The 25953-nt window shown below is 40.4% G+C and overlaps 1 protein-coding gene across 5 annotated transcripts in view; it reads right to left on the reverse strand.

Annotated features, from left to right (window-relative positions):
- The window catches only part of PHEX (phosphate regulating endopeptidase X-linked), a 259915-nt gene that overhangs the window by 52127 nt on the left and 181835 nt on the right, over positions 1–25953 (reverse strand). For all 5 annotated transcript variants that reach the window (XM_081793111.1, XM_081793110.1, XM_081793113.1 and 2 more), the window contains 3 exons: positions 17442–17519; positions 8922–9025; positions 27–85 (listed from right to left, as the gene is read on the reverse strand). In XM_081793111.1, the coding sequence (XP_081649237.1) occupies positions 27–85; positions 8922–9025; positions 17442–17519 (241 nt within the window). The remainder of the gene's footprint in view (positions 1–26; positions 86–8921; positions 9026–17441; positions 17520–25953) is intronic.

Raw genomic sequence — 25953 nt, forward strand, 5'->3', positions numbered from 1 at the left:
CAAGGAGACAAGAAGCCAGTACTCACGAATCTGGTTGGTGGATGCACTGTAGAAGGCATTGACGGTCGTGGGATTCGTAAACCACCTGTAGAAAGAGAAGCAAATACCACCAAGAAATCATCATTATCCAGGCGGGAGGGCAACAAGAATGAACACAATGTGGCAAGATTTATTAGCAAATAACCAGCGAGCAATGGGGAAATAGGGCACATGGGGAAATTACCACCTCAGTTTAGGGTTATTGCTCTGTTCAATGAGCAGCCTCATCATAAACTGAACATGGTTCAGTGAGAATATATTAACATGCCTGCTTATTCACTAGTACTAACTTAACAGAAAAAGTCAGCACCAGTGCTTCTGAAATAGCTTTAATGAGAAATTCTAGAATCTAAAGGGCTCTCCCCATAGATGGAAACAGCAAGAAGCTGATGTTTGGCAGGCCTAGTTCAATAGATCCATGGGACAGCTAACTTTCTATGCTGCATCACTTCTGACCTGTCCATTCGACGTTTGGCATTGATGACAACACAGAAATCTATGTAAAGAGAGATGGATAAAGTATAACCATGCCACCCAGAGGTTCTCCCTGCTCCAGTGGACAGTTTACAGATGTAAGCATCCAAAGAGCTAATGAGTCATCCTGCCTCTTTTACTAAGTAGCGGGATTGTGTTGGAATAGTTGCCCACCTTCCTGGGGTTTGGTTTCAGCTATAAAATTAAGATACTGCATTGAGAGGCACACCTGAGTGGCTCAGTCAGTTAAGCGTCCAACTCTTGATTTCAGCTCAGGTCATGATCTCATGGCCTGTGAGTTTGAGCCCCACATCGGACTCTGCACTGACAGTGCGGAGCCTGCTTGGGAATCTTGCTCTCCCTCTCTCTCTGCCCTCTCCTGCTCTCTCTCTCGCTCTCTCTCTCAAAAAAACAAATAAACTTAAAAAAATTTTTTTTAAAGATCCTGCATTAAGCAATCAGGGGAGTACCTTCCAGCTATAAAGAGTCTACATTCCAGGGGCACCTGGGTGGCTCAGTCAGTTAAGTATCTGACTTCTGCTCGGATCATGATCTCACGGTTGGTGAGTTCAGGACCCAAGTCAGGCTCTGGGCTGACAGCTCAGAGCCTGGAACATGCTTTGGATTCTGTGTGTCTGTCTGTCTGTCTCTCTCTCAAAAATAATTTTTAAAAAAGAGTCTACATTCCACTTTAAATGCATGAACTACTTAGCTCAGGGCTTCGCAAAATTTTTTCTGTAAAGAGTCAGATGGTAGACAATTAGGCATTTTGTAGGCAAAGAGGCAAAAATCAAAGATGTTATGTAGGTACTTCTTTCGTAAGAGAAAGGGTTCCACAAAATTTTATTGATAAAGTTAAAAATAGAACAAGTGAGTACAATTTTTTGTAAGACAGCCTGTTAATGAGAAGAATGGAATTCTTTAGAGGCAAAATAACATTTTGCTTAATTGGGATTCAGAGTTAGTGCTTCATATCATTAGATCGACTACAAACATTTATCTCTAAAAATCACTCTTTGCTCATGGGCCCCACAAAAACAGGCATCAGGCAAGATTTAGCCCACAAGCTGCATCGTGCTGACCCCTGATTTAGAGGCCCGTGAGTTTCTGCCCTTTATGATAAAAACCAAGCAATCTGTCTTAAACTGAATTGCTCAAAATAAACTCATATAGATCCCTTTTCAAAACAATCATTTTACTGATTTATATCTAACAGAAGAATTATGGCAAGCTAATAATTTAAGTCAGACTAATATGAAACTGGTAGGAAATCCAAGGGTTGATTCTAGTTGATCGGCCCACACCTTCTCCCTATAAAGAAGTCCACAAATACATCATTCTATTATCATTAGAAGTAACAGTGGCTATAGGAAATTTTCACTGAGCGCTCACAATGCCCTAGGCACTTCCTATTTGTAGTCTTCCCCATAGCAACTGTAGGAATCACTAGCCTATCTCACAGATGAGGACAATGAGACTTAACAAGCATTATGTACTTGTGCAAGATCTGCTGTGACTTCAAACCGGTTCTCTTAAGTGTTACAGTATACCGGAGACATTACTGGAAATCAAGAGAGTGCCTCCTCTAGTCAAAACTGAAACATGTACTCCTTTCCATAAAATGTGTACTCTTTTCCTTCAGAGTTAGGATTAGTATTTCAATAAGCCCCAATATTTAGCAAACAAACTTACTGGCTGGTCTACCTTCTTGAGGAAACAAGTGGAGGGGAAAACACCTTTATCGTTCTAAGGTCACTACCTGAGGTAGGTGGAATTATGTCCAGGTCCTAATCCCTGGATCCTGTGAAGAGGTTACATTACATGCCAAAAAGGACACTGCAAATATAATTAAGGTTAAGGAGCTTAAAACAGGGATGGTCTCCTGGATATCCAGGTGAGGCCAATCTAATCACTAGTCCTTAAAAGTAGAGAACCTTCTGTGTCTGGAGTCCCAGAGATGTCGGGGAGGAAGTCAGATTCCAAGAGTTAAAAGGATTCCACAGGCCGTTGCTGGCTCTGAGATGTAGGGACCATGGTGCAAGGATCAGAGAGAGGCCTTTAGAAGGGAACAGTGGCTCCCAAATGACAGCCAGCAAGGAAGTAGGGATGTCAGTTCTGAAACTGGCAGGTAGTGAATCTGCCAACAACTCAATAAGCTTGGAACAAAATTCTTCCCAGAGCCTCCAGCTATGAGCCCAGCCAGCTGACAACTTGATTCCAGTCTTATGAAAGCTAGATCTCAGAAACCAGCCAAGGCATCCTGTACTTCTGACCTACAGAACTGTGAGATAATACATTTGTGTTATTTTGAGTTGCTAACGTTGGGTAGTTTGTTACAGCAGCAACAGAAAATTAACACATTACCGTACAAAGAACCCAGCATTGGTATGTCTGAAGATTGAGTCAAGTCCTAAAGGACAATGGACTGAAGCGTAATAGGTGCAAAAGATGATTTATATCCCTAGAGCTCATCCCTTCTCTCCCCTGCCTTCAGCAAAGAATGAACTTGCAAAATGTGAGGATAAGGGCCATGCAGGAAAAATGATTCTAACTGCTGATGAACAAAGGTGGACAAAACAAAGAGATCAAACAATCAGAGGGGGCCTGATAGGGCCTCTGAAGCTTCAGCAAGAGTACCTACAACCTCTTATTTCAGGCCCACGATTTCACCTTTCCTGAATTCCCAGAGCTGGTGCTGTCTGTAAAGTATTTTTGGAGCCTTGATTGTACCCAGAGCTGATATTTAGTGGCTGCACCAGTAGATCTTACCACTTGTGGGCGCTACTGCTACTTCTTATTGGTCACTGCCTATGCCAAACCAGCCATTAAATATTCTGTATATCTCCCTGATTATATCCAAGTGTATTATATATTTAGTTTTACCATTCTCTAATATAAGGCTACCTATTCTGATTTTAACATGTGTTTGCAATTTTTTTTGCACTCCTCCCATTAAGAAGTAGAGTCTACATTCCTCTCCTCTGGATTATGGGCTGGCCTTGGTGACTTGGTTTTAAAACATAAAATGCAGTGGAAATGACACCACGGGACTGCCTATGCCAGGCAATTAAGGGCAATACAACCTCCCCCTAGTGTGCACACACGGTTCCTTCCTCCTCTCTTTCTCAGGAACCTGCTCTTTGGAGCTTCTTGCTCAATCAGCATGCTATAAAGAAGCCCAGTATGCAAAGCCATAGGCAGCCAACAGCCATCATCAGCCACTAGACATGAGAGAAGACACCTCCCCCATGACTCCAGCTCCAGCCACTCTCTGACTGCAATTACATGAAAGCTCATAAACAACAAGCACTCCGCTGAGCCTAGTGGAGTGGTTTGTTAGACTGCAGGAGATAGATAACTGAAACACTGACAAGTGGTTGTCCGTAGATGAAGTTGTAACCAATGGGTTGACTTTTCTCATGAAAATGTTTTGTTTGCCCATCACAACGGTTTTTAAAAGGACTGAACTGGAACTCCTTTAAACGAGGTGTACAATGACTGGTTCTCCACGGTCCCCACCGCCCCCCATCAGTTTACACTTGTCTACATCACCATCTGTTAACTGATTGGGCCCTGAAAGCATATGTGTTAACACAACTTGTCTCCCAACAAGATGTTAAGCTCTTTATGGGCTAAGACCATTGTCCCAGTGGCATGTGCTGATCAGAAGATCATTACATCTAGTGAAATGAATTTATTGCTATATATACATCTACTTGAATAAACGAAAAGTGTCCTTCAAGTGCTTTAAATTCTTCTTACCATGACTTTAGGGTGTTCCTGCAGACTGTGTTTGGGGAAGGATTTAATGGACAAGGTGGGAAGAGGTCTCGTATAAATTTCAAAAGAAAAATACATGGGGATGAAATTATACTGGACAATGGAATACACAAAAGGAGTGTAACAGTAATAATGAAATACACTTGTTTAAAGACAAGGACATTGGCACTCTGATTTTTTGAACCATATAAAATAGATATACATCAGGCTAAAGTTTTACATTTTACCTATCAACTCTTAAAGATAGTCAAAGGAATAGGGAATGGTCAAACCATAGAATATTTATTACTTTATTTCTAATACCCTGTAGATTATATCCTTCCCATTCCATGCTATAGATAATGCTTTTACAAACAAAAATTCTGGGAAAATCATAATTTGTATAGACATTTGATCTATTTTTACCTATTTTTTGAAAAGATAGAGAAAGAAATTCCAGACATGTCTGGTCACAGCAGAGTGAGAGTGAGTTAATAGGGAAGCTGACTTAAAGCCATTTCTGTCAAAGAAAGGGGATCCTAAGGGAAAAAATTACTTTTGACTCAAGCCAAGCAGTAGAGTAAATCCTCTATTTTTAAGTGAGCTGATGAAGTGACAATTCTGAGAACCAACCCCTAAATATGTACCTTCAGGGATGACCACCCAATTAACTCCATTCTTGCTGACATTTCCCATTGCGTTAGAAACTTCTTAATGCACATTAGTTCAGCTAAAATGGATTCCATGAGAATGAAAGATAAAGGGTATTTATCTCCTATACCCACAAAGAAGCAAAATGTTATTTCAGGGCTTTGTGGAAATATAATCATGATGTGCTATTCAAAGTAAACTAGTATAGTGGAGCTACTCCAGAATCACTCCCACTAGATTAACTCATCAATTTTCAAAACTAAAAGATGTCGATTAAAGCCAGTGGGTGTCATGAAGCTAAAATTCCCTACAATGCCTGAAAAGGAGCAGCCCAAAATTTCTTCTAAAAAATAGACTATCCTATCCCTTTACCACACAAAGAGGACCTTCAATTTCTTAATGTTACTTTCCCTGAAATAGACACATAGTTTGAGGAAGCAAGAATTAGTACTATTGCATGGATTTTCATTCATGCATAACTTTTCCAGAAACATCAACCAATTTAATGTCCTTGTGAAAGAGGTATTTGTTTTTGCTGATGGAGAAGAAAACTACACAGAATCATGTGGTTTGCCTAAGCCCACAAAGTCAGCCAGCATTTTTCCAAGGCATGAATGAAATAAGAGAAATAGAAAAGACCCTTTGAATCTGACAGTCCATCAGTATTTTAGGATGATGGTAAAAAGGACACATTTAGGAGGTTTTCAATTAGCAGCACAGGCCTTGTCACAACACCCAATAGCATAATGACATTTTGAAACTGAATTAACTTGACAGTACCTCTAATATGGAGAAGCACAAACGCCAAAAATTCAAGAAAATACTGGTGACAAAAATATCTTGAATTATCCACAAACTGCAAGAAGAGTCTGAACCGATCTGAAGTAGATCTGAAAGAGCAGGATGATTCACACAGATCTGTGACTACCATACTACATGGAGATGCTCATCCGGATACTGGAAAACATTTGCTGAGGTTGTCAGATTCAAGGAGCTATCTCTAGAACCCTAAATCTAAAAATTTCGTTTTTCTTTTACATCTAAAATTTCAATTGACTGATTGAGGTTAGGAATGAAGCAGGAGAGACGGGCTAAGAGACATTGTGATGAGAGGAGAGAACCAAGGACACTGGAGCACATGGCTTGAAAGCAGTTGCCTGTCATTTCCAAAGAAGTCTGAAAACCTTCTAACCTATGTTCTTTTGACTGGAGTCAGGGATGGGTAGAGCAATGGTTCAGCTTTAGGCCTACTCCTTAAAGTGAACACTTTGAACTAACTTTGTGGGTGGATGCTGTAGGAAGGCCAGAAGGGCAGAGGGCAGAGATAGGTAGATTGGGAGCCATGGGTAAGAGGGACAGCTAGTATTCACAGCTTAAGCCAAGGGCTGGTACAGAGCCTCAAGTTTCTACAGTCTAGAAAAGAGCAGGGAGTTGAAAGGGAGAGTAACAAGAGACCCAGAGAGCATAAAAAGAGCCAGTCAAACATCCAGAGACCAGAATATCAGCCAAGGTTAAAAAGTAGGCCATAAAAAAAAAGTGGGCCATGGAAACCAGGCTTCCAGCTATGATGATATGAAATAGTCAGCAAATTCCTTCCACAAAAATCAAGTATAAAACTGGACACAATGGTCAACAAACAACCATTTTAGGGCTCTGGGAATTGATCATCAAATCCAAACAACAAACTGAAAAATGTTTAATTATGAAAAAGTGCTAGAGCTTGGAAGTAAGTAGAACAGGAGTCTGTGGCCTTCTTGCCAGGGACTGCTCCTGCCCTTCCCAGCATGGTCAGTGAGAACTCTGTTCTATCAGGACAGGTAGGGCGGCTGGCAAATCAGCAGCTTTGTTGCCACAGGGGGTGGACTCAATTGGAGGTGGAGGTGAAAACCTGCAGCTTTGTCAGCTAAAAGTGGCAAACTTGGTAGAAAACAAATGAAAGGATGCCCACAGCTCTCCCAGCCTGAAGTTACAGTTCCCATTGGGAAGACTGACAGGAGAGCCAGGAATGAATGAATGAATGAATGAATGAACGAATGAATGAATTTATTTATTTATTTATTTATTTATTTATTTATTTATTTTGAGAGAGAGAGAGAGAGAGCGAGCGAACACCTGAGGGGAGAGGGGCACAGAGAGAGGGAGAGAGAGAATCCCAAGCAGGCTCTGCACTGTCAGCACAGAGGCCGACACGGGGCTCGATCTAACAGACCATGAGATCATGACCTGAGCCAAAATCAAGAGTCAGATGCTTAACCAACTGACCCACCCAGGCAACCCCAAGCCCGAAATTTAAAAGGGAGATCTTAGAAATAAAATAGTCATAGAAGGGTGAGGTAAGGTCTCCGCACACCCCTGGCTGCCTGGGACCCTAGACACACATACAGGAAAGATTCAAGCGAGCCCAGTGGAAAGCGAACTCCAAGGCTAACTGAGAAATGTACTCCCAGCCCATACACAGATCAACTGGTAGAGGACAGAAGCTCTCCCTATTCCAGGTGTTTGAGCACAAGGTCTACCCCAATCCCTGGCAGAGCGCTAAGCTGTGCAGGCACAGGGACAACCTCTGGGAAATGAGGCTCAAAAATAAACATAAGAATTTAAAAGATGAGAAGATACCTCCATGGCTGCCTACTATATAAGGAGATAGATTCTGCAATCTAAGTCAAGGAAAGTTATCTTTTTTTAAAGCCTCAGAAAAATTAATCAGAATCCATAGTTGTTACAATGTAGTATCCAAAATGTCATTTTCAACGACAAAAAAATTATGCTATACAAAGAGACAAAAGTGTTAAGAAAAATGCAGTCAATAAAAACTGAGCAAGGCCAGATGTTGGGTTTAGCAGACTTGAAAGCAGCCATTACAAATTAGCCTACAGAATTAAATTATATTCAAAGAACTAATGGTAAATATAACAGTGACTGAACAAACAGAAAATCACAACAAACAGAAACTAAAAAACAACCAAATGGCAATTCTGAAATTGCAAAGTACAATCACCAAAATGAAAAATTTGTTACGTGAGTCAAAAGCAAATTTGAAAATGCAGAAGAAACAATCCATGAATTTGAAGACAGATCAACAGAAATTATGCAGTCTGCAGCACATGGAGAAAAACAGTGGAGAAGTGGGCACCAGCAGAACAGTATCTAAAGTACCAGCAGGCAGAACCAACAGTAATCTAAACCTTACAGGGAACACTGTGTCAAGTGTATTTCAATTAAAAAAAGTGATCTAAACTTCAAGTGAAGATTTCTTAATTGTAAGCCTCTTATTTGATAAGTGGGGATAATAAATAGTACGTACACCTCACAGAAATGACAAGAGGATAAAATTAATTCTAACATGTAAAACACTTCCTGGAACATTGTCAACATAATAATGGTTAGATGCCATCATTAGCATCATACACATGTTGCTAGGGAAGGAAATCATGGCTGGCCTTGGCCCCAAAAGTTCCTAGGGAAACTGCCTACCTATAGGGAAAGTTCCTACAGGCAGCTGGGAGGAAGGGGAATAAATTATAACTGCCATTGGAGAAAAATTATACAGCCATCAGTTCTGTGACACTTACTGCTTCAACAAAATCTTCTAGTTACTTCATAAGTATACAATTACTTCTACTTTGGAACTATAGTTTGTAAGTATTTGTTCTTTTTTAAGATCTTCAAAAGTTTCTGCCTGAGTGTGAAATTCTAGAGCAATTTGTTTTCAATATACATATATTCATAAGTACATCTAGAAATGATTCACACGTTTGTACCCTAATAAGCATTCCTGCAGTATGTTTTGATGCCATAATTAGAATTAAGAACTGATTCATATAATATCACAAATAAGATTCATCAACACCTAACACAGATTTTGCCAAACCAAGGTAACTGGACAGCCAGCTACTCTGACTAGAGGAAATTACAAAATTTGACCTAAAGGGACTTCACTTGCCACCACATATTTATCTCTTTCACCTTCTTTTATTTTTTAATTTTTTTTTACTCACTCTGTTTTTGGAACCGCTTTTCTCAGCCAGAAGAAATCAGACTGTGCTAAATACTTGCGGGTTTGCAGGACATTGCCAAAGTAGTCGGATTCTGAAAACTTGATCTGAATAAAACAAACCACAACCATCAGTGTTCAAAGTGCAGATAAAAGAGGGCTCTGCCAACGGAGAAACTGCACTCCTCACAGCACCTCCACCAGTTAGCCCAGTATCCACAAAGCCATGAAATTTCATCTCAGTGATTTTCCTTTTAAATAAAAAGCCCCAAAATCAATACGATGGTTTCTGGATCGCAGTAAAAAACAAGAGAAGCTGCAATAATTTATGATGCGTTTCACTTGCTTTATAATTGAAAAATCTACTTTAACCTTTACAGAACCTATTATCCTAGGTTTGAAATTTCTTGGCTCACCTGAGTCCTTCATCTTTTCTAAAATGGGTACGTTATTTACTTGTAACATAGGTTCTTCTAATACTATTCAGTTTAGTCAGCTAAAACTTCATTTAGCTTATAGATGATGATTTAGTCAAATGTTAAAATCCAATTTACTGTAATCAGCATTTGTTCATGAAGGAAAAAAAAAATCAAAGTGATTCAGGGACTTATTTCCCATCCTGAGCACAATGGAGCCACTAGGATAATTCCGTTATTAACAGATATTTCTCTATTACCACACAAAAAAATTCTCTGGTCACCAAAAACTAATGACATTATAGAGGCAAATCCTAGATTCAGCTTACATAGAAAAACAGGAAGCTGATGTCTCACAACAATTTGTACATTACAATTGGGAAACAGACATCAAAGATTCTTGAGTTCCTTATCTTTTTTTGGAAGGAGAATGGCAAACAATTTCAATTCTATAGCCGCTCTCTACAAAACTAGCATTACTTAACCTAAATATTATTAAATATTATCTGTATAACAGTAAACGCAATGGTTTGTAGTAATATCTAATACTTTGGTTTTAAAATGTATTACTGGGGTGGAGCACCTGGGTGGCTCAGTCCTTTGAGCATCCAACTCTTGGTTTCAGCTCAGGTCACTATCTTGTGGTTCATGAGTTCAAGCCCTGCATCGGGCTCTGTGCTGACAGTGCGAAGCTGGATTAATATTCTCTCTTTCCCCTCTCCCTGCCCCTACCCTGCTTGCTCGCTCTCTCTCTCTCTCTCTCTCTCACTCTCTCTCTAAAAATAAATAAATAAACTTTTAATTAATTAATTAAATATATTACTGGGACAAATAAGAAAAATACATGCTTGAATAAGCAAATAACCAACAGTAATCAAATTCTTATCGGCTATATTTTTTGTGTATTTAAACCATATGATTTTAAAAGCAAGAATTAAAATACAGCAAACTCAAGTATATGAAACCCACAGGCATTACATTATAAATATACACACATGTACACACAACTTGATGGTTACAGATTTGACAGTCACCTATTCGTTGGCCAATGTCTGGCTCTCTTCCCTAACATACAATAGATACTCATTATGTCTGTAGAGTATCTCTGTTAGTGATTCATCTTAACCTTTCCAGAGGTCAGGCCAAAATATAAAGGAAGGAGCAAAACAACTGAAGGCACAGGGAGAAATGCAGGAATGAAAGTATCAATTCCTGGCACCTTTGCTGTTCTACTTGACCAACCAATTATAAAGATACGACTTTAAGCTGTCCCTCCATCAAGCCTCTTAGTGAAGTGGCTGATAAACTGTGGTGCAGTCACATAATGGAAAGCAACATGGCACTTCTATTAAAAGAGTGGCATGTATGCATGAACATGAAATAATCTCAAAAGCGATGCTGAGTGAATAAGGCAAGCTGCATGTATGAGCTAATTTAAAGTTTTAAAACATGTAAACCAATACTATATGTTGCTTATGGATCCATACCTATGTAGCAAAAGCATAAAGAAATGCATGGGAATGATAAACACTGAAATCCAGATAGAGTTTATATCTAGGGAAGAGGTAGTAAGAAAAAAGGGCATCATTAGGTCAAGGTGGATTACAGAAAGAATTTCCATGGTATCTATTTTATTCATTTCAAATGTATATGTGCATTACAAAGCTAATGTAGCCATGTTTAATATTTATTAAAGCTGATGTGTTCAAAATTTGATTTTACATACTTTTCCAATGTTTGAGATGCTTTAAAATAAAATCTTATAATTGTTTGTATTTAAAAATAGAAGAAATTTATACTCAAAGTCTCAGAAGACACAGAGTAAGCTCCCTGTTTTAGGAGGAGACCTTAACTAACAATCCTAATGCATTCCCGGGTCATATAGTTAAAAGATGTGTCTGCTGTTCAACCCTTAGCCTTTTTTAGCTTTTGTTCCCAAGATAGCTCTACCAGAACTTTCAGAATGTGATTGTAACTGATGAAAAATTCAGATACATTCTTGGGTTTCTCAACACTTTCTGGGAAATTCTCTCAAAGGAATTTCGTTCAAAAATAGTAACTTTTCAGTAATATCTGTGGGATCGGTTGTTACTTTTAGAAGAGTTTGCTAATCATGATACTTTCCTGTTCCATTAAAAAAAAGCCTTAATATTCAGGTTGTTCTATAGACATTAAACAGAAAACCATCCAAAAATTTCCTTAAAAAGAAGAGTCTGAAGTCTAAAAATACTTTTAAATAAATAAGGTCCTACCACTGCCATAAAAATAATCATAGGGAACAAAACTCAGAGGCAAGTAACTACAATTTGTCCATGGCTTATGTATATTTAGAAGGACAATTTTAAAATAGTATTAATTATTAAACAGAATTTTGTGATTTCTTACCCTAGTTTAATCACTCTAGTCCATTTATTTAATGGAAAACACAGGTAACGGGACAAAATTTTACTTTTCTCTGTGACACAAGTTAAGTGTTTGGGGAGACAGAAGGGCCAGCATGTTATTCCCAAATGATGGATGGGAAAAGAGCTGAAGAGATTATGGAACTTGGCAAGGCCACATGGTTCTAATCATTAGGCTCCTACTTCAATGTTACTTTCATTGGTCTCAATAAGAATGCCGGTGATTCAACAGAAACAGTACAGGGAAGGAGGAGGGGACTGTAAGAATTAAAGGTGGGAGGAGAAGCAGTGAGTAAATACATCATGGCAGTTTACTTATCATACAGCTGTGAAAATAATGCTAGTTAAGGCTCTGGAAGACCAGGACAAGAGAATAAGTCATGGTAAAGGTCAGTATACAAAATTATTTGTAAGCATCAATTTCAGCAATACAAAACTAGAAAGAAAACACCACACTGAAACAGAATTACGCATTATTATGTGCCAGTACCAATATCATGGGTGCTTTTTCATTCCTTTTCTCTATTTCCCAAATTTTCTACCATGTGATAATACTTTGATAATTTCAAATATTTCAGGAGGCCCTTGAATGAAAGGGGAAAAAAACTATGAAACCCAGCAACCACTGGGAAATTTTCACTTGCAGAGATAGCAGCAACAACAATGAATGCACATAAACAACATAAAACCACCTATAATCTTCAAAAATAATGTTTAACCTCTGCAAGGGACACTAATTGTTTCAAAAGCCTCTTGTCCTGTTACTGGTGAAAACATAGGTCAAGCTGATAATGATTTTCAATCAATTACATCTGACTTTTCAACTGAGTGATCTTTGGGAAACTATTTGGGGCTCTCATGTCATTTCCTAGGAACAGCCATCCAGATCCGAAAATTCAGGGGAATGTGAATTTCTCTTCTTGGAAATCCTATCCTGGATGCCAAGAATCAAGTATCACAGACTTAAGGGATAAAGACATAAAGCTATTACCACACCTCAAGGGTGAGGAACATGTAGGAAGGGCAGAACAAGGAAATGTGATCAGCTTCCCTGTAGGATAAGTACATGTTGATAAGACACTACACAAGCCAATAGGATGTACAGATTCTACAACACTTAAGTTAAATCCATGTAAAGATACTCAGATATATCCAAGTATCTGTAAGAAAGGTTTTATGTTAGGCATCCATAGAATTTTCTAAAACCTTAACGAAATTCAGATTTCATACTTACATTTCCCCTTAGTTATGGCACAGTAATATGCAAGATTGCTGCATTTAGATGGCTTTGTCCATAAGTGTTATGTGTGTATACATACGTACATACATACATAGATAATGTTCAAAATGTTGAACTTACATATATGGTATACTGTGGATGATGGAGTTCCCAAAAGCAGCCACATATGGGTGACTCTCAGGATCGCCAGCTAGCACATCAGCCAGGAACCACATGGAACCAGATACCCTGTAGCCTCCACTGGGGGAAAGAGGAGGTCATGGCCTGCTCTTGACAGGGGAATACTCAAGATGGAGGCCAATGTGTGGGAGTTAAGGAAGGCTAGCTGGAAGGTTAGCAGACACCAGGCCACTGCCCTCCAGCGGCAATTCTTGGTTCTTCAGGGCCATGGTGGCCAGAGGTAACTTGGGAGAACTCAGGACAATGTTTTGTTTCTTTACCTACTGTATAGAATTATTTACACCCTGTTTTTCTGGAGCATGTCACCTAAATATCACCTCACTCTTGCATAGCAGCAGTAGCACTCTCTGTCACTGACAAACACACACACACACACACACACACACACACACACACACACACGCTCCACTGGCTAGAGAAGACCAAGACCCACCCCCAGAGAATATTGTGCGGGTTCACACATCTGGATATCTCTATATGTGTGTTTATATGTTTATGTATGTATGTGTTTATCACTCACCAGAAACACTAATCTCCTCTGAAAAAATTACCCAGATCCAATTCTCCTAAGTAAATAGAGGCCAGCTGGGACTCTGACTTTAGCCCTTACTCTAATTCTCCATTGGCTTTCACAAGAATGAGTGAAATGCCTAGTGGGGCCGACTATTTACCTACTGTATCTCAGCTTATTCTGTTCTATAATGCTGGGGCTGGGAATCTGAAAACTCTATTTCCCAGGCCCAAGTGCCAGTTGGCTTCCTGCCAATAGGAGGCACTGGGGGAAATCAGCAGGTGGCAGGAGGTGAAAAGCTGCTGTGTTTGTTCTCTTTCATTCTCTCTCCTGTTTCTTATGATGATGCTGGAAGAATCTTCAGCCCCTCTTCCTATTAATTCCCCTCACTTTGAAATGCCTAGTGTGGTTGTGGCTTTCCCGGCTAATAGGCTAATGCGCCAACCCTTCCACAACTGACGTCAACTTGCTCTTGAGTCTGTTTTCATCAAGGATCAATGAAAGAACACTTTGTGAGGCTAATTTGAAAATGGACCTACACCTACATGTTTAAGCTAACTAGTAGGTTTTCCCGCATGCTACTCGGGGTTCACACAAAGGGCATCTCCTGCTCTTCACAAAGACTAAATTACGAGTGGTGTTCAGAAATACTTTGCTGGGTAGCTCAGTTTACCTTGTCAACTCACAGAGGGAATTTTTTTTTTCCTCTAATTCTTTACATTTGCCTCTAAGTTCTTTTCCATTTGCTCTTACCTCCACATGAGCCCAACTTCAGTCTTCAACCTTTCTCCTTGACCTTCATCCGATCCATTACCTAATCTCTATGCTCTTTCCTTTTGCCTTTCTGCCTGATGAATCGTATCTTTGCTTGTGTCAAATGAAGTAAGCTGTTTTTCATTTCCAACAGCCTCTCAACACTCAGAGCTTGTATTACCAAAAATTTCTCACAGGCCCTAGAGTAGCCCTTACCTACATGTTTCCCAGACCTGAGAACACAGCCTCACTGTACGCCAGCTATTAACCTCGGTGACACTATTACTATCACATCTAGCATCCTTTACCTAGTTTCAGGTTGGGGGTTATTCATTTCTTCTATCCATTTCTGAACACAGACATATTTTTATTTCACTATCTGGATGTTTTCTCACTGCCCATTTTTTAAACTGTTAGCATCTCTTGAGTTCAACTGTGTCTACTCCGGCAATGAGTCAGACGAAAGCCGTTTCTTGACAAAAGCACTTAACATCTTGGTGTCTAATGGCTTCAGTTCAGAGCCTAGAGAAACAAGGAAACATACTGAACAGTGCATCCTGTCTGGCATCTGGATTCAGTGCAAGCACTCACTGCATTCGGTGAGTACTTACATTTTGGGCACTCACCTTAGACAACAGCAGACTGCCAACAAAAGTTGATCAACTCAATATGGACAGTGGGCCCTTGATGCTATCTTATTTGCTTAAAGCTTGAGACTGTTCCATCTGTATAGCCTTTTAAATCAATTTGAGGCACCTGGATACCACACGAGTCAATTCATAAGAATTTTCCACACCAAAATAACCTATCATAACTACATATTAAAGATGTCCTAACTAACACTTATATTGTGCTTGCTGTGTGCCAGGATAGGTTTTAAATATTCTAAATATGTTAACTTACCTGATCTTCCCAGCAGCTGTGTAAGGGAGGGATTATTACTGCCATCGCCATTTTAATATGAGGAATCTGAGGCACAGAGAGGTTATATAAGCTACCCTAGGCCACACAGCTAATAAATGGCAGACCAGGGATTTAACTCCAGGCACTTTGATTCCAGGGCCTGCGTTCCCAACCACTACACCAAAATGCCTCTCACACCGTCTCATCTACATCTTTGACTTGGAATAGTTGCCAGTCTCACTCAGGCTCTCTTCCTAAGGAGTTTTGTGCCCTGGTGATGCTCTTCTCAGCAGTGACAGTTCTCATTCTGACCCACAAAGTAATAGCTACCCCTCACAGGGAACCTACTTATGCAGCAGAACATTATGCAAGGTGCTTTTACATTTGTATACTTGGCCTTGGAATGTGAGTTCCACTTGTCTTTCCCCGCTCCCAGAGGCGGCTCCAAGGACACGGCCTTGAGATAATGATGAGGTGTTGAGAACACTTACACAGTATACATGACTGAACCTAGTTATAGCCTCTATATAAACTTTTAAGATTTGGCGAGCAGGTGCAGGGATACACTTGTCTTGCTGCCCTAGTATGTAAGCCCCTTGGCTTATTAAACTACCACCTACCAACCTGGAGCGGCCTGCCTCTTCCTTCACTCCCCACCCGCTGAGCATGGGGGCTGGTTTCAGATTACCCCCAGGAAGCTTCTGAGAAGCTTGCAAACCCACAGCCAATAACCAAAGGGAAGCTAACTGAAGCTGCACAAGATCAAACAACTAATAAGTAGAAAAGGCAGAATCACTCCAAGGCCTGTGCTCTTAACCCCTAGACAATATGACCCCCCCCCATATTCTTCCCCCTTCCCAACCAGCTCTGGGAAGGAGCGCCCATTGATTCTTCAAACCCACTACTCTTCCTCCAGTGCAGGTGCCTGACCAGGACCTTGCAGAGCTTTCTGGGCCCAGATGTCAGTCCAGGCTCGGATTCCCCGTAGAACACTGAGGAAATCACTAAAATCTTTGAGACTCTACATCCTTTTCTGCAAAATGGGGATAAACACCATCTACTTCATAGGATTACTGTGGAGCTTAAAATATAATGTACAGGAATGTGTCAGGTGGAGCAATATTTTTAATTATCATAGTAATAGTGAGACCATTCAGCATCAAAACAATGTGTAAGATGGGCTGAAGCATATGTATTTTCCTACATAGCAACTGGATCAATATGCTTTGGAAGGCCACATCTTGGAGCCCAATGGGGAAACTTTATCATTAAAGCTTTCTCTCACTTCTGAATAAGCTTATAAAAGTCTGATGTTCATCTACAAAGCTAGGACTTCTTCTAGATATGTGACTTGTCAAACTACAATTTCAGGAAAGACCTGTACCTCAGAACCTTACTTATGTAACAAACTAAAAAACTACTTCTTCAAGAAAATCTAGTAAGTGGTAAAAATAGGGGGTTTTGTGAGGAAGAAAAGTTCTTTATCAGAACTATTTATAGGAAAGGAAGTAACACTGGTTGTGATTAGAAAGCCCTGTGGTGAATATATCTACTGGAAAATACATGTCCCAAAATATCAGAAAATAAAAGAATTATTACTATTCCTCCATCAATAGCTTACTGCAAATATACAGTCCAACTCACAATAAATTGTGGAGTCATATGTATGTGCACTTAATCTGCCAAAACACTCATGAAGTTTAATGAAGTTAACTCCCAGCAGGCAGATTTATTATTAGTCATTTAATAGGAGTGAAGCACATAAAGAATGTTTAACAACAAACATCATGCATTTTACATTAGAACATGCCCACTAATTGTAAAATACTCAATTTGCTTAATTCTTTCCTTTATGATCAAATTAGACCGAATCCAGGTCCATTTGCTTTATGGTACCCACTCAGCTATGCATTCTTTCTGACACTTCCTTTAATTTGAATCTGCTCTAAATCTTGTGATACGCCTGGCATATTGAGGCTCATATCTAGCCAAGGAATGAATCAAAAGTTGGTGCTTTCTGGCACTACCCGGTTTAAGTGCTTGGACTTGGGTTAGTTGAAAGGCACAAGGCCAGTAAAACTTGCCAAAAAAACAAAAATACAGTATATTTAGCACTTACTGCTTTGAGGTCTTCATTAACATAAGTATCATTCATTATAAACTCAGGATAGCCAACTTTTGCCAAAACAGCTCTTGCCTATAAAAATGAAAGAAAAAAATGATGTCAGAGTCTCAGCACTCAAATCATTAATAATCACACAACCTAGGAATGCAACTTTCATCTGAAAACTCTCTTTACTGAGTATCTAGTACACTGTATGCAACCCACTGTGAAATACAGAAAAAAAAATCCACTTTTTTAAATTCAGTCCCTACCCTCAATACGTTAACAATACAGTGAATGTAACAAACAAATATATAGTAAGAATAAAATACAGGTTTTAAAACAAAGAAAATATTGTTATCAAAGTCCAGAGCAGAGACTAATTCCTCATGGGAAAAAGGTTTAATGTAGGTGACCAAACTGATCCTTAGAGAATGGCTGGGACTTCAAAATGCAGAAGTGAGATGAAGAACATTCCGGGAGAGCAAACAAAAGGGGCAAAGACAGGGCCCAGGAAAGAAGATCATGGCACAGAGAGGGGGGCGTAGCTTGCTGTAGCTGGACTAGAAAGCACTAGGAGGGGAGAGCAGTAACCAATGCAGGAAAACTGGTTTGGGCCAGTTCACAGGGATTCCTGAATGCCATGCGAAGAGTCTGTATTTTATTTTATAGACAGGAGAGGACAGGGGCGCCTAGGTGGCTCAGTTGGTGAGGTGTCCGACTTTGGCTCAGTTCACAATCTCATGGTTCGTGAGTTCGAGCCCTACGTCAGGGAGCCTGCTTGGGATTCTCTCTCTCCCTCTCTCTCTCTGCCCCTCCCCTGCTCACGCTCTTTCTCTCTCAAAAGTAAATAAAACATTTTTTAAAAAAGTCAATAGATAGGAGAGAACTAAATATTTTTAGCAGGAGTAAAACAAGAGGAGTCACCCTTCAGCAAGATTACCATGCAACACTGAGAATGATGCTGGCCAGAATGCCAGAAAGATTGGAGGTAGAGGGTCCAGACTAACCTAAGATGTGTCACAACCATCCCTTTGATAGACCTACTAATTACTCCCTGTGTTCTGCAGCATAAAGAGAATGAATAGAGGAAAAACCACCTTGGGCCCATACAAGGAACTTGCATATCAGGGACTGGCAAACTATGGGCCAAATCTAGTGTCCCCTCTCTTCCCCACCCCACCTCCATCTGTTTTTATAAAGTTTTATCGGAACACAACCACGCCCACTCATTTACACATAATCTGTGGCTGCTTTTGCACTATGGAGGCAGAGTTGAGTAGCTGGAACAGAAACTCTGTGGCCCACAAAACCTCAAACATTTACTATCCAGCCCTTTGTAGAAAAGGTTTGCCAACTCTTGCTCTAGAAAAACTTTACAATCCCATGTGAAAATATGTCTCTATCCTCTCTCCAGATTCTAGATTTCATAAAAACCAAAGAGTGGCTTACTCAAAGAGAAATTAGGGATTTACCCAGATCCCCCTGGGATCCTTTTTATTGCTTCTCCACACCCTCCCCAGCATCTAATGTTCTTTTTCTTTTCGTGGCCAGCACATCAGATCTTAGAAGGCCTGCCCTAGGGCTACTGGAGCCCCTGGCCTGTACTCAAACAGTTCTTTCCTGGGAGTTCATCTACCTTCAGATCCCATCCCCACCCCCCACCTACCCCAGCAGCCTTCAGCCAATGCCTGGCTGTAGCAGGAGTAGGAAAGCCCCGCTATTTTGCCTCAATTCGGGACAAACTGTGAGGTCTAATTTGCACTCCAGAGTTCCCCTGAACAATCAGGCTGTTTGAGACTTCCCCTAAAATCACACCCTTGGCTGCCTCTCACCCTTCTCTGGCTGGCTTCTCCTATTCCTTTGCTGGTTTCTCTTGGGAGCACTTGCAGAATAAATCCTAAATCACTTGCACCCAAATCCTCATCTCCAGCTTTGTCTCCAGAAGACCCAACACTAGACACCAGGCAACCCCAAACACACTGGTTTTATTTGAGCACAGCAAAACCAGTGACCTTTGCATATTGCTCTTGCTAATGAGTTTTTACCTTTAGTCCCTTTCAATTTTCCTCACCCAAGAAATACACAGAATAACATAATACATTTTCCTTATCTTCCTTAAGGTAATTCAAATATTAAATATCAGTAGAAATTTGAAACTCAAAGACTCAGAAAGGATTTTACAAGTGCCATAGGACACAGTCATAATGGATTTTGTTGTTCCAGCCTCAAATATAGCACAGATCAAATTCTGCCTTCAAAAACCTGTGAGTTACACTGAAAGCCTGATGTGATCTAGAGAACAAATAACTAGAGGTTACAACTCTCCCCCAACGCCACACAATGCCTCCTATGCCTATAAATTCCCTTGTTTCAAGACTGTTGTAGTAGTGTTTCCCTCATTGCATTTAAGTCCTCGTTGCATTTTATGAGTTCGCCACTAGTCACTTGCGTAACATAGAGCAAATAAAGAGCTCCAGATAGTTTCCCCAAAAGTGAAGAGATATTTTTTTTTTAAATATTTTTTTAACGTTTATTTATTTTTTTGAGACAGAGAGAGGCAGAGCATGAACGGGGGAGGGTCAGAGAGAGAGGGAGACACAGAATTGGAAGCAGGCTCCAGGCTCTGGGCCATCATCAGCCCAGAGCCCGACGCGGGGCTCGAACTCACAGACCGTGAGATCGTGACCTGAGCTGAAGTCGGACGCTTAACCGACTGAGCCACCCAGGTGCCCCAAGTGAAGAGATATTTAAGCTGGGTCATCCACAATCGTTTTCTGAACACTGGTCTTCCTGGAGCATGCTGATGAATTATGCATTGTTTTTCAAACCTCGCGTTCTGGGACCCCCACTGCACTACGGAGCTTCACAGAATATATTACCTTCTACACTGTACATGCAGGTCATTGAATCCTTTTTTATTATTTATTTAGCAATACCAAGACTTGAAGAGAGCCAGAAGAGAGCTACAAAGAATCTGTAATTCATCTCCCAAGGACATATAGATAGAATAAGATAATAAGACTAGTAGCAACATTGCCAACAGCTGAACAGAGTGCTCTTCTTTCCAAAATGTGCCCTTTATGTATGCCTCCATTCAAACTCCAATGGTCCCTCTGTCAGACAGTCTGTTGTCAGTTCCAAATCATCCCACCCCGCCCCATTCTACATTCTTCTCCGAGAAGCTTCAGAAGTCCATCTCCAGAAATCCCGTGGGGCATGGCTCCACGTTAGAATCTGTCAATGAGAACAACTTATAGGACATTGCAAAGGTAGAAGGAGACACTATTTATTCACTTCATTGGGAGCTATGGGCAGACACAGAGCCATCTGCGGATGGCAGAGGGAGCGCTATGCCAGCAGCTTCCAGGCAGTCTCCTGAGAAGACCCCTTCTGTGTGAGGGCAGCAGTTCACTGAGAGATTGTGGCCTTTGCTCTCCAGCCTTCCCAACAGTTGCAGAAGCCTCCAATTCCCTGTATTATACATCTTCTTCCTTGATACACTTTGAAGGGCATTCATGTTCCCGCATGAACTCTGATACACCCTTTAAGGCAAACAGTGATTACATCACCTTTTTACTTTTCATGAATGAGATAAATGAATACCAACAGCTTGATGATTTGCTCAAGGGCAAAGTATCGTGAGACAGACCTGAAATTAGTTACCCCATGGGTTGGCGACACAGACAAGAAGGAAAGGTAAGTCCCAATGCAAATACTGAGAGAACGGTGGTATAAATAGGTAACAGACTGCATATTATGTTCAACAAGGAATATTTCCTAGGCTGACTGTGACTGATCAAAAACTCCAGAGTTTTCTGTAACCACTGCATGCATTTGCATTCCTTATTCAGACAAAATTCTGGAAAGGGACTGCTGCATGTGACAACCAAATGTCCTTCCTCAATGGAGTTGGCTCAAGCCACTGCTGATCTTCACCACCTCTGTGACCTTGTGCAAAGTTCTTACTTTTCAGAAGCAAATACTTCCTGTTGTCTACTGAATATCCATTCTACTTTCCTTCTCTTAGTATCAGACTCCAATTCTGTTCAGGATGACAAAAGAACAAACAAAAAAATAGCTGTATCACCTAGCTTCCTTTGCAGCTAGAATTGGCTATGGAATGAGATTCTGGCTAATGGCCGTGTTCCACTTCCAGGAGTCCATTTTTAAAAAGGACAGATTTGGCTGGTTTGTGTTTTCTTCCTTTGGTCCAGGGTTTCTAGATCTCAGCTCTATTGACATTTTTGAGCCAGATAATTGTTGTGGAAGGTGTCCAGTAGACTGTAGGATGTTTAGCAGTGTTGTCAGCTTCTTCTATACACTAGATGCCAGTATAAACACCCAACCCCAAGTCTGGACAACCGAAATTGTCTCCGGTTATTTCCAAAAATTCCCTAGGGGAAAAACTGCCCTGAAGTGAGAACCACTGCTTTAGCTTTTCCTCTTCTTTCCTATAATGCCGATTCAATGCCAGAGGTAGAGCAGCCATCTTGTAATCACAAGGCATGAAACGTGAAGAAGATCTACATGCTAAAGATGCTGGAATGATGGGTTGATGGCATCTGGAGCCCAGCATATCAGCCCTGAACTTCCTACCTTTCTCCTCCATGACATAGGGAAAGTAAACCCCTTATTTGTTTAAGGCATGGTATGCCATGTTTTCCATTAGCTGTAGCTGAATGTAACCCTAATATGCTCTCCTTTTCCTCAGATGCAGTCTGAGAAAAATATAGGGCCTACTTCAGAGGGTTGTCTGCAAGGATTCAGAATGACACATCCTGTAAAGCACTTTTTTATGCCTTGGTCCTGAGTAGACGATGAATAAATGCTAACTGCAGGTTACACACAGAAAGTAGAAACATGACTTCTTCCAGAGATTTAGAGTAATTGTGCTTATTTAGAGGGTCCTTCAGGTAAGGCCAGACCAGATCACACTCTTAACCAAATGCCTGAACTCCCCTGAGGAAGACTGTCACTCTCTTTAATCAGAGGTCCAGTTTCAGAGGGCCATGCAAAGTGGGGAGAGAGGAAAGGCTGGTGAAGCAAGGCGGTAGTCAATGCGGAGACAGATGTGCCCGTGAGATTCTTGGAGCATGGTGGAAGATTTTCCAAGCAAAGCTAAACTCTATGCATGAGCCAGGAGAACCCAGACTATTCACACTTCCAAAAAAGTCTGGGGACTCTTTTAAGGGCCACTGTTCACACACCTTAGAAAATGGACACAAGCAACACTATGAAAGCTAATTCTAGAAAAGATCAAAGAAAAAGGTTGCCTTTCATATTTGCCATACTGGTTTCTGCTTCCCTCTCCTTTCTGTATCCTGTATCCATTCCTCCCAACATCTAGCAGGTCCTGGGGGTGTTCATACCACTTGCTCCCTGACCATACCCAAACTGGCCTCTCCTTGGCAATGCACTGGCTCCAAAGTCATCTCCCCTTCCCTCACCATCCATCAAAACTGTTATTCCCTTAAGGCAGCTAATCCATTAGCTGTCACTGAGGCCTCAAACTAATGTTTAATAAAATGTGAGTGACTAATAGCAATCTAACGTATTAACCCTGAAGAAAGATCTGTATTTAAAACAGTACTTCATTAACCAAAGGGATAAATCCAATTATAAAGGAGGCTTTTATAGCTAAGAGAACCTTCTTTCTGCTACTACTGAAATTAAGCCAATGGCCTATTCCATGTAATCACCATTGTGTTCCCCACATGCAACACAATGGCAGGCACATAACAAGTGATAGACGCACACACAATAAATGTTGATTCATATAATGAGTAATTTGGTTGATAAACCACTCTGACCAATGTCAACAACAGTATCAGAAAATATGAAAGGTTACAGTCTGCCACATGACATTTAAGGCTGCTGATATCAAGGCACATTTCCATATTAACTGATCTTACCATAGGAGGAAAAAAGTAGGGGAAAAAGAGACTTTGTCAGAACCAAGGGAACTTTCTGGAAAATGGAGCAATGTTTAAAATCCATTGGAATTGATTCCTGAGGAGAACCAAAACTGTCTTAATATAAGCTATTCCAATCAATCAACAAATAACTTATTGAGAAAGTACTCTAAGGCCAGGATTTTCCTTGGCTAAAGAAATATAAAAATATATAAATGATCCATGGTCTCACTGTATTTGTATAATGGAACTGAGGAAAAATATTCTATGACAACTTGTGATTACTGCTACTACAAAGTAACAGCACTGACTTAATTTTCTGAACCTCTCAGTTTCTCATGTGTAAAATGTGGGTAATTTTACTTCTAATACAAATACAGTGAAACAGAGAGTTGAAAAGAAGTATTTGAATAATAAAGGAGCTGGGAAAGGAAAAGTTGAATCACCTAGATCAAGGGCGAGCAAACTTTTTCTGTAAATGATCAGATAGTAAATATTCTCAGTTTTGCCAGCCATATGGTCTTTATTGCAACTACTCCACTCTGCTATTGTACCTAGGAAAGCAGCTGTAGATGACACACAGATGAACGGCTCTGTCTGTGTTCCACTAAAATTTGAATCTCATATAACTTTTATGTATCATGATATATTCTTATTTTGATTTCTTTAAACCATTTGAAAATGTTAAATCCATTCTTAACTTGTAGACCATACAGAAATAAGCAGCATGCCAAGCACGGCTCAAGAGCCGTAGTTTGCTGGGCTGACATAGACAATTCAATGAGAGTGGAATGTTCATCGAGTCGCCTCAATTGGTGGCACAGGGCCTAGTACACAGTAAGTGCTCAACAATGCCCGCCCAAGTGATTCACACTGAACAGTGCGGCGCGGGGGGGGGGGGGGTGTATGTGCATCTGCATGCATTTTTAGCTACTTTTTATTTTGTTTTGCTCTTTGCTATTACTAACATGTACATACGACAAATCTTAATTGCTTAGGAGTTTATTCCTTGCCCTAAAGTCTTAGGGCTAGAGCTCTAAAAAAATTACAATTAATCCTGTGGAGACAACAGAGAGTTCATAAAGTGAGGATTATTCCATTGAGAGAGAGAGAATAACTACCACAGATGAACTCAGAAAAACAAGGAACATCAGAAATTTAAAACACAATGTGATTTAAACATGTAAGTCACCCCTCCTTCCCAGAATTTTCCACAAGGTACACTACAACGTGACAGTGCTGGTGGGAAAAACAGAAACAAACGTAATTCTGCTTTACTTGGCTGTGACAATGAAACACTGTCTAATTTTGACACAGATGACCAAACTGATTTAAAACTGGTCAGGAGGGGTGCTTTACTCCTGAATTTTCAAAGCCACTTAGTATTAAGCTGATTGGCAGAAAGCAAGATGGAAAGCTCATTTGTTTTAATCCCCACTGACTTGGCTGTTTTGGAGAGTCAGGTAAATTCTCAAATGTCTTGCATGTATTACATCAAAGGGATCGCTTTAATCACTTAATTAAACAGCTTTGTGTTTCTGCTTCCTAGTTAAGTCTCTTAGCACATTTTTTTTCTTTTTTATAAATTTAACCAACTTAAAAAAAAAAAGGAACGTGATGATCAATTGCCCTTTTACAAACAATTTATAGCACGATTTTTTTAAGCTTGCAATGGCTTTGAAAGCTTCAGTCAGGGGGCACCTGGGTGGCTCAGTCAGCTGAGTGTCCAACATCGGCCCAGGTCATGATCTCACGGTTCGTGGTTCGAGCCCCGCGTCGGGCTCTGTGCTGACACCTTGGAGCCTGGATCCTGCTTCGGATTCTGTGTCTCCCTCTCTCTCTGCCCCTAACGCACTTGCATTCTGTCTCTGTATCTCTCAAAAATAAATAAACATTAAAAAAAAAAAAAAAAGAAAGCTTCAGTCCGGCTTAACCACACTGAGGCCTCATTCTCTCTGATGAGTTCTGTAATAACGATTAAACATCAATCAAAATTCTGAGCTTTAAGCATCCAAAAGTTCAGGAGACCGTACATGAATTACACTATCCTTCAAAACAATGGCCGTTTTCATAATACCAAACAAATGATGGACTAGTGTAGATGCCTTGGCGGAAGATATTATCCTAAACAGAGCTGACGGTATTGATGAAAATTAGCCTGGGGAACAGGCTTTAATATCCTCTGGGGCTATCTGGATCCCAAAAATAATAACAATGCATTTATCTGAAAAATCAAATTTTATCTTCTCAGTAAGAATGGCACTGATTTATTAGGAGTCTTCGAAAACTTTAATTCTGCAAATTGCTTTTGGGTGTGGTTCACAGGCTCATGCATCATGCTGGGGTGGAAGATAAGTTCAGCGCCCCCCTAAATCAGAGGGCTTTATAGGTGCAAGTCACAGTTGTGATTTTACAAGAGCTGGAAGCCAGGAAGGCTCAGATTTCGGCTCTTCCATCCTAAACCCTGCCTGAGTCATGTCCCAGTGGAGCAGACAATACCCATTTCTCGCCAAACACAGACAACATTCTAGGAAGTATTCCACATCGCAAACCAGCTCCATCCATCCCTCCTCTTGTTTTGAAAACTCCAACTCCACGTGTCTTGGAGGTGG

The sequence above is a fragment of the Panthera onca genome, chromosome X (assembly GCF_046562875.1).
Source record: "Panthera onca isolate mPanOnc1 chromosome X, mPanOnc1 haplotype 2, whole genome shotgun sequence".
NCBI classification, from domain to species: domain Eukaryota; kingdom Metazoa; phylum Chordata; class Mammalia; order Carnivora; family Felidae; genus Panthera; species Panthera onca.